The 9,375-nt window shown below is 44.4% G+C and overlaps 1 protein-coding gene across 2 annotated transcripts; it reads right to left on the bottom strand.

Annotated features, from left to right (window-relative positions):
- Nucleotides 1-1,226: 1,226 nt before the first annotated feature.
- eef1e1 (eukaryotic translation elongation factor 1 epsilon 1) lies at nt 1,227-9,063 on the bottom strand. Of its 2 annotated transcripts, XM_030757098.1 has the most exons (4): nt 8,956-9,063; nt 7,568-7,765; nt 4,863-4,958; nt 1,227-3,059 (listed from the first exon to the last, which is right to left on the bottom strand). In XM_030757098.1, exons 1-4 carry the CDS (start codon nt 9,037-9,039, stop codon nt 2,916-2,918), a joined length of 522 nt encoding a protein of 173 aa, XP_030612958.1. In that variant the 5' UTR covers nt 9,040-9,063; the 3' UTR covers nt 1,227-2,915. The 2 variants fall into 2 exon arrangements, with proteins under 2 accessions (XP_030612958.1, XP_030612959.1); XM_030757099.1 differs by lacking the exon at nt 4,863-4,958.
- Between the last annotated feature and the right edge of the window lie 312 nt (nt 9,064-9,375).

Here is a 9,375-nt window from a genome sequence, read left to right as displayed (position 1 = left end):
CAAATTATATTTCACCATTATTAACCTGCAGGGGAGTCAGGGGGGAGAGTTGGTATAGTAGAAAGCTATTCAATCTGGGGCCACAGTGGAGGGCCACCCCTGCAGCGCGTTCCCTCTTTCGCCTTCAGAAGTCAGCATGAAGGTCGTCCCTAATTGGTGCTTGTGTCCTGTGTACCCGCTGTGGCCTCCTCACTCAGGTTTGATCAGCGGAACCCGACAGAGACCTCACCGCGAGAGCGTTTTGAGATTCTGCCGACAGCATCGGCAAAGAGCGCGGGAAAAAAAAGCAGCATGGTTTTAAAACGACTGACTCATCAGCAGCGTCGCATCAAGTAAGCACTTTAAAAAATATATCCTGGGATAAATTGAAATAAAGTGGGAAAATCACTTTCATGCATTCAACTAACATCAACGTTAACTCGTTACATGTCCTGTTTTTTTTTTGTAAATTTGATTTATACATTTCTGTGTAAACAATGCTGTTTATTCAGCGCGTTAACTACAGCTGGTGTGTCTCTGTTAAATTTAATGGTCAAACAGCTAAACGTGTGTGTGCCAGCTGCCAGTGAGCAAGTGTTAGTGTGAATCGTACTCGTCCAACAAGTTTCTGTTGTGAGCTTTCAAAGCAAAACGCAAACGCTCGTCTCACAATTTGGGTTCAGCCACCTGTAGGCTCCACAGGTGCGCCCACTCATCGCTCCCCAGTTTCTGTGTGTTACATTTGCAGGCGATAAACCCGGAGCCTCGGTGCCTAACTGTACTCTGTGGTAATAAATGATCCCTTCAAAAGCGAAGGTGTTTCCTTTATCTCTCTTTCAACAATAAAACTATTTTACCGTTGCAAAGTTTGCGACTATGGGAACATCACAGACATCATTTCAGATTTACAGCTGCAGCTTCAGAAGGCACCAGTTTTTTTTATTATTTATTTTTAATACCTCAGAAGTGAGTCGATGCTGCACATTTGAGACTGCATTCCGATCTAAAGTTAACATAACCGGGAGGACAAGGGCTTCTTTAATGCTAGAGAGCACCATAAAAATGCTCCAACTAGTCACAAGGCTCACTCAGATGACTGCAAGCTGTTTATATCCTTCACATCTACTTTTATAACACTTGCCGCAAACACACAGCACGCAGTCTTACAGAACTCCAGCGAACAACAGCTCTGTCTTCTGGCTGTGCAAAACAAATTCATGGAGAAAACGGAGACACTCGGTAAGAAGTCAGGGGTCATGAGCTGCGGATCCCGCTGATTTATTGGCACAGGGTGAGCGTTGTGGTTACACCGGATGACAAACCACTGAGCTTTAAGCAACAGGTGATGTGTGGGACATGCAGGCATGAGGGAATTAAAAAAACATGACTGAAATGTCAACATTTAAATAGAGAGTGGTTAAGATACTGAATATTACATGAAGTTGTCAGTCCCATCATGAAAGGTTTAAGTGTAAACAGGTTATAATAGGAATCAATGAAAACGGTGACGTTCTAATGAGTTACTCCGCTAACCCTACCTCGTTCTCCTTCAGTGATTCCACATTTATCATACCTTCATGATGGTAAATACACAGGTTAGGCCGACAGCGCCGTGGTTTGGCCTGTAAATGGTGCTAACAGCAAACAGCCAGTCAGCAGCAGTAAGGCTTTCGGAGGCACTGATTATTGTTCACATGTCACAAAAAGATCCCTCTGCCCCTGGGTGCTCTTTTTCTCTGTGTGGCCTCTCTGCCTTCCTCCCTCGCTCACTCTCTGCCTCCCTTCGTCCTTCTCTCTTCAGTAGCCCCATGGGAGCGTGAGGGTTGAAATGACACACAGTGGCTGACTGTCGCCCAGGGGCCTGGGTTCTGGCCTTGGCTGGCTGGATCTGTGTGGCAGCTGGTGAGCCCGCTGCCCTCTCTCTGGCCTGCAGCATCAACAGTGGTGGTAGTGGGACTGATTGGAGCCTCACTCTGATCTCTGACTCTGGGGCTGACGCTCAACTGCTCACTGCTGCCCACACAGCTGGTGGTGAGGAAGTGGAACACGGAGCGGGGATGTAATCAGGAAAAGAACAAAAAACACGCACACAAACACACAGAAACTAAACTGTCCGTTCAACGCATGTGAAAAACTAAATCCTAACTAAATAGTATCAGCTACTATGGGACAGGAAAAAGGTAATACTGTGGAACATGCAGCATCATAAACTGGAACAAACTATGAGTGAGAGCACCGAGGTCGGATGGAGGAAGCTGCATTTCCCCAAGGACACAACGTGCTTCCAGTTAAGTAACATCTTAAATCTTCTTTGAAACTGTAATACTCATCACATGTTCAAGGCTCAGATTAAACAAAGAATCATTCATAAATAGAAACACCTTTTTGCCAAGCTAGCAGCACTTTACTGTAACCCGCAGAACCCTGCAAGACTTCCCAAAGTCAAAAACACAGATCATCTTTATCACTGAAGAAGCATTAAGGTGCCGGACTCCGTATAGTGTTAGCCTTACTCGATCACTAACGGGCTATAGTGACAGACGCCCTTCTTTCTTTCCTCCCTAACCCTTTGCTAAAACAAAAATCCTACTCAATCAGGCAATATATTTATTAAAAATGGTAACCTTGTGTGAAAGAATGCGAGCTGAATTACATTTTTAATACAATTATTCCCTTAATAGTACCTAGCACACTAAAACGTTTTTCCTTTTTATTCTCTACCCAGATAACCAAAGACCTGAGTCCAGGTTTGTGACTAGAAGAAAACATGAAGGCGAGAGTAACGATCCGGAAAGCAGCAGATCAGTGTGACAGTACGGAGGTTATGATGGGGATGTGACACAGTCTGCGTAGGACATGAGCTGCCCAGGTTTAGCCCAAAGAACAGCAGGACAGTGATGAGTGAGCCCGGCTGAGCTGGGGGTGGCGGCCGGGTCTCAGTGGAGTCTGCCGGTGTAAATTCTGTTCCTGAGCACAACTACTGGAGGGAGGTGGTGTCGGACGCCGGGGTAGTGCTGGATGTGGTCGAACCAACGAGTAACATTCACATACTGCTCCCTGTCCTGGATGGCCAAGTCCACCTGGGAAAGAGACGAATAAACAGCTCTGTCAAAGCGAGATGAGCTGACACCACAAATCCACTTTACACAGTTCAGACCAGCTGCAAAAAATACTGTTTTTAATGTTTCACATAATGAAAAGGACAGAATATCTACGAGTTTCCTAAAAAAAACAATGAACAGACTCAAACAAAAGCAACAATCAACTATGACCGTCAGGCGTGTAAAGCAGTGTGTTTCCCTGTGCTCGAACAGGTAAATGCTGCTGAGTATTTACCTGTTCGCAAAATAGATTCTCAATCACACAAGTTTGCCTTCCTGCTGAAATACAGTCAAGTACAGCTTTCTCTTATTTTGGGTGAAACATTAGATCTTTTTCCTATTCTATCTAGACCAGGGGTGCCCAAACTCAGCCCGCGGGCCGCACAGGCCACGCCCCCTACTTCCGGTCCAAGAATTGATGTCAAAAATAACATACAATGTGGCCCTTTATGTTACTTTTTTGACATTTCGCCTTCCCCTCCAATTAAGGGGGTTAAGCGAAATGTCAAAAAAGTAACTTAAAGGGCCACATTGTATGTTATTTTTTTACATGAATTCACGGACCAGAAGGGGGCGTGGCCTGAGCGGCCCACGGGCCGAGTTTGGGCACCCCTGATCTAGACCTTTTTAAAAAATATACTGTTGATGTGTTCTTACTGATATATGTGATATAAAATATGTATTTGACTCTTTAGTCACAACTGAACCGACATCACAACCTGAAACAAATTATTTACAAAATACAACCGATTTCTGTAGCGTTATGATGGAAACAGCATGAAAGAATATAAACTCTGTGGGAAATACTAATAACCTGGTTTACGATCCTTCATTTGCTGACAGGTTTGTGACAAATGTAAATAAGTTTTCCTTGCTGCACAACGCAGGTGGAAAACTAGAGTTCACTGAACTGTCCTGGGAAAATTAGGCGTGCAGTTTTTTTAATTAAGTGGAATATGGAAATTCCCAAAATCCAGCCTCCAACCATTCCAGCATCAGTCAGGTTTAATGCTGGTTTCCATGAATTGAACATCAGCACAGGCTGTGGTTAAGGGTCAGACCAGCTGACCTCCTGTCCCTGAGGTTAAAAACCACACTGATTGCAAACCAAAGTGATGCTCCTCTGCCTGGTGGCGGGGGGGTGGGGTGGGGGGCCTTCCATCTCCGCCACAAAAACTGACATCTCTGAACATGTGATCTCCCCCTCCCTCCATCTCATTCTGCCTTTCCCCATCTCTGAACTCACTTGTTTTTATCCTGTAAGGCGTAGCAAACTCACTTGTCCCTGGTCTGAGGGTAAAGACATCAGTTTATGCCACATCACTTTATTTATGTGAAGAGAAGTGAGAATCTGTTTATAATCCGTGTGCTCATTGCCAGCTTGTCCTCGGTGCCCTTTGGCCATGTGACTGGTCTAATTGTGTGTTGTGTGCAATGACAAATTGCTTATTAAAGTTGAGGTTTGACCGAAGTGTACATTGATAAGGAGAGAAAAGCTGGATGGAGTCCTTGGCAAATGGTTATAAGAATGTAATTAGACACATTACGTGAATGAAAGTTGCCACTGAGAGTGCATCCCAGCAACTCTGAATAACTAAAGATATCTAAAACTTTCTAAAAGGTTTAGTTGTTTCAAAATATTCAAATGTGTCCTAGAAGCACATCGTAAAGACTGGAAGTTAATGTGAAGCTTCCAGAACACATTAAGTTGACAAATGTGTAGAAACATGGCGTCTGAGTGTGACATCAGAGGGTGCAGGGAGCCTGAAACAGGTGACTTACTATGAGTGGATGGATTCCATAGTACATAAAAACATCAGCTAAGGTGAACTGGTTCCCAGCCAGATAGACCTTGTCTTGCAGGTAGAGGTTGAGCTCCTAAAAGAGGAAATTTCAAAACATAACGCGGTATGCAAATTAGGTCATTTCTTATGATAATTTATGCATTATGGTAAGTATTTCAATGCAAACACAATTGTCTTAATGTGACAGATGGACACATTATATGAATCACTAATGAAGCATCCCTAAGAAAAGAGATGCTGGAGTATGAAATGTTGCTGTCTTGATGGACACTACAGCCTTAAAGAGGGCACAGCAGCAGGTTCATTAACCTATATATCTGTGGGTGCGTGAGGTACATGAGTCTGGTTCACGGCTTGCGTGTGTGTCTGTGTGTTGTGCTATGTGGATAGGAATGATATGTAACCTGAGGGGGTATGTCATCTCTCCCCATGACTGGCGATTTAGCACAGATGCCGTACAAAACGGGCTATTTGTTTACTCCGCTAACAAATGACTACAACTCTCGCTTGCAAATCTAATGAAGCCGTCTTAAACTTGGGCAGCATTTTGTGTACTCCTCAGTCTGTGTCTGCGCATGCAAAGTCGTGCATGGAAGTGCTGGTCCCTGGGGAAGGGACCATCTTTAGCACTTGTACATTGTGCGAAGGGAAGGGAAAACTCCAAACACACACAGAGCATCTTGGGGGCAAATGGAGTTATTGTGCGGGAAGTGTGGGTGATGCCAAACAAGGCATGAAGACTGCAGACTTCCTGCTCTTCCACAGTCAGATCCTTGCTTTTCTTTAGCCTACAGCCATCAGGCTGAAGCCCAGTCGAGCATCAGAGGAGAGGCAGCTCTCCTGCTACCCTGCACCCTGCACATGGAGCTCAAACCTGGGTTCATTTCTACCTGCCCCCACCTTAAGTGTGCATTAATGTTATTGCATTCAACCCCCCCCCAAAAACACAGTACTCTTGAACTCAGTAGCAGCAATTACAGCACTGCAAAAACTTAATTAAAAAAGGATCCTATGTCACTACAATAATGAAGAATACATTTACTTTATTACTTATGTACAAACATTTCTCCATACAGACATGACACTATTACCTGATGACACTCCAGAGACATTTTTTTTTATTGTTGCTTGGATTCAGATGCAGTGACCTCCAGTTTACACGACTTTCCTCCGGCCTTCAGGCGACCGTAGCTGTCGACACCTCGCTCAGTACTCTGTTCACCCATTTTTCTTAACCCTTTATTTACCACGGGCTCGCCGGCGGGCCCGTGAACTTCCAAAGTACCGCCATTCGCAGACTTGCAGCAACAATTACCATAATAACCCTATGTTGGTTGTGAAGCGCAATTTCACAGCTTTCAGAAACCGTTTGAACTTTCCTGATAGGACAAACGGTCACGTATTTACGGTAATTCAAAGCGCGTTTGATCAGACGTCTCAGCGGCGATACGCTCGGCGTTAACCAGCTGTTCACGGCAAGTAAGGGCAGGTAACAGGTGTATCGCGACGATCGCTGAAGCCTATCCTGGCTGACACTGGGTCAGAGACCTTGTACTTTAAATTGTACCATCTGAACACATTACAAAGGATTTTCTGATGTTTACATTGATTGTTTACAAAGATTCGTCAAAAACAGAATGATTGTGCTCTGCTCACTAAAGACAAAGTACTTACCAGATGTAATCATTTGTATACTAGACCATTTGCATGGTAACAAAAGGTAATAGTCAAACCAAGAGGCAGCAGGAAGTTTTTAATACTAGCCTGATTTGTTTAAGGTGGAGTGACAGACTTTCGCCAGCACTCAGCTGTCTTTGGGTTCAGGGCCAACCTGCACTGACCTGTTCCTCATCATATTACATGAGTGACAAGATGTTTACTTCAGAAACAAGTCTCAGCTTGTGAAACTACAAATGTCTTATTTGCATCCTGGGGTGAGAAAATTTAAAAACTCCTCCAGATGACACTTTTGTCTGAGGATAATTTAATGGGAGATGACTGGTGTGCTTGAAAGAAGAGCGTTAAGGACGCAGCTAAAGCAGCAGGACAGGACAGGGGGGCCACCGGGCACCAGCGCCGAGCTGCTCAGGGCGACTTCCTTCTGTAAGTGGCACCATTAAAATATTTAAGAGGCCTGTCCAGATAACATGCTGCCGCACAGCATGACTTCTCAGCCATGCCACAACAGCGTGTCACGCTGAGAAGTGCGCGCGCACATACACAAACGCACGGACACTTCATGCTGACAGGACGGTGCCAAGAGGCGCCCGGCGTCCAGCAGACCAGCGGCTGACGATCCGTTTCACGCTGACTGGCGTCAGGCACATTAGAGTATTTTGCTCTGTCGCGTGGGGCCATGTCACTGAAGGGCCATACATCAGTCTGTATTCCTGTCGCTTGTGCCTTAACAGGGCAAACAAACACACACATTTGACATAACTGGTGGTCAGAGGAAGTGAACGTGTAAGAAAGTGACAAAGAAACTCTCAAAGATAGAGAATGATTTTAAGCACTGACCAGCACAAAGAGAAAAAAAACTTGATTCTGAGCATGTTTAGAAACATCTGGATTAAAATCTGGGATATTAGTAACTAAATTTTAAGTATAATTTGAAGTCCAGAAATGCAGTTTCATTGAAAAGGAAAGGATTTCAAAGATTTCCTTGAAAATCAGCTCTTTTACCTTCAGGACGGTCTTGATGTCTTCCTTTGTGCAGCTGTCGAGCTTCGTCACTCGGTACTCGAGCCACTGCTGCACCACCGCTCTGCTCTCTGCAGTGTCACCCAGCAGCTCTGGGCGCTTGGCCTCTTTCGCCAGGTGACAGGCGATGGTCACCAACCCCACCAGCGGAGGACCATTATTATTCTGTAGCACAGGTACCTGCAGGGTGAGGAGCGACAGTGAGTGGTAGTTACACACAATCATTTCAATGCAGACGCCAACACTTGCTGTCTTTTTAAATAACACATTTCATTTCCAATGACAGCAAAACTTAAATAAATGTATGCATTTCATTAAACTGTCTGGACCTCATTTGCACGGTGATTATCAATGTGTAGCTGTCTTGCTTTGATGATGTTAAGAAGTTTATTACTACTATTACTTATTATTATTACTTCTTTAACAGTGGCTTGTTAGGTGATTAATGCTACATAAAGTCTGCAGACACCCACTGTGGTCATTTGATCCTTTTAAACCAGTTAATTCCAGTAAGCCAGAGTGAGGAAGGCAGTGAAACTGAAGCAGTTATCTGCAAAGGGGGCAAACTGCGATCTCCGTTTCTGCAAAAATATGATTTACTGGTGTTTTGGACACACAGATAGACAGATGGCTCCTCAAGGAGAAATTCAAATATCCAGCAACTCCATTTGAAAACATCCTTCCAGTCAAACCAATAAACAAATAAGCTCATTGAATATTAAAAACGGGGATTTAAAAATACAATAAAAACAGTATAAACGTTTGCAGCAGGAAGCAAAAATGTGTGAAGAAGAGATGATGATTTGAGACTCCATGCGTCTCACCCTGAACATATACTATAAGAATATAAAATGATATTTCAAGCACTTTATTTTGCAGGCTAAATGCATTTTTAAAAAATGTGTTGGGTATAAGAAACTATCATCACAATCTCTCATGTGCCTTTACTCTCCCTTTTACCCTGTATGATATTAAGCAGAATGGCAGTACTTTACTACTATTGTACAGCTGCTCTGTCCATCCCACGGCCCCGACAGCTGAACTCCTCCCCTCGTTAGTTTCAATGGACGGCCACGCGCAAAGCGTGGGGCCACATCCATGAAAGCTCCACGATATCCACTATGCTGACCTATCGCAATAAGACAGCTGGCAAACATATCTCTCTGCATGGAAATGCTGGGGTATCGGAGAACCTCAGCCCGATGCAGACGCACTGCAGGGACAGCTTTATTTCCGACACATGCTTAGCCTGTTAGCACCCCCTGCTATAGCTACGTGTCCCGGTTACAACAGCTCAGAAGCCTCCTTTCAAATAAAATGGCGATTTTAACGCCAACAGTAGATGACACAGTAAAGAACCGTCACATCACCTTTTTATTCCCCTGTGTACTGTACTTGTTTGCCTTTTTTTGTCCCAGGTATTTCTCCAGCGACGATAGCTCCCGCAACGCCATGTTTGTGACCGTCACACGGGCGATGTAGTGCGCAAATGATGTGATTGGGTGAAAGTCACAAATCCCACCCACTCATGCGTGACTGACCGAAGGCTTAACCAATGAAAACACGGTATATGATTCTCTTTCATTGTATTGCATCAGAGCTTGTACGATGAAGCCAGCCTGTGTGAGTGTTACACCCCTCTGCAACCGCTATTCCTACTGCCGTGGAAGTGAGTTAGTTTTCAGGTGGTGCCTTTGTTAATTGCTGATTGACTACACCTGATGAGGTGTTTGAGCATCTTTCTTAAAACCCCGGTGTCAGTCCTAACAGGGAGAAACAGTGAAAATGTG

This window comes from Archocentrus centrarchus, chromosome 20 (genome assembly GCF_007364275.1).
Source record: "Archocentrus centrarchus isolate MPI-CPG fArcCen1 chromosome 20, fArcCen1, whole genome shotgun sequence".
Classification (NCBI taxonomy): domain Eukaryota; kingdom Metazoa; phylum Chordata; class Actinopteri; order Cichliformes; family Cichlidae; genus Archocentrus; species Archocentrus centrarchus.
The sequence above is the reverse complement of the archived record's forward strand: the minus strand, read 5'-3'. Positions and strand labels throughout refer to the sequence as shown.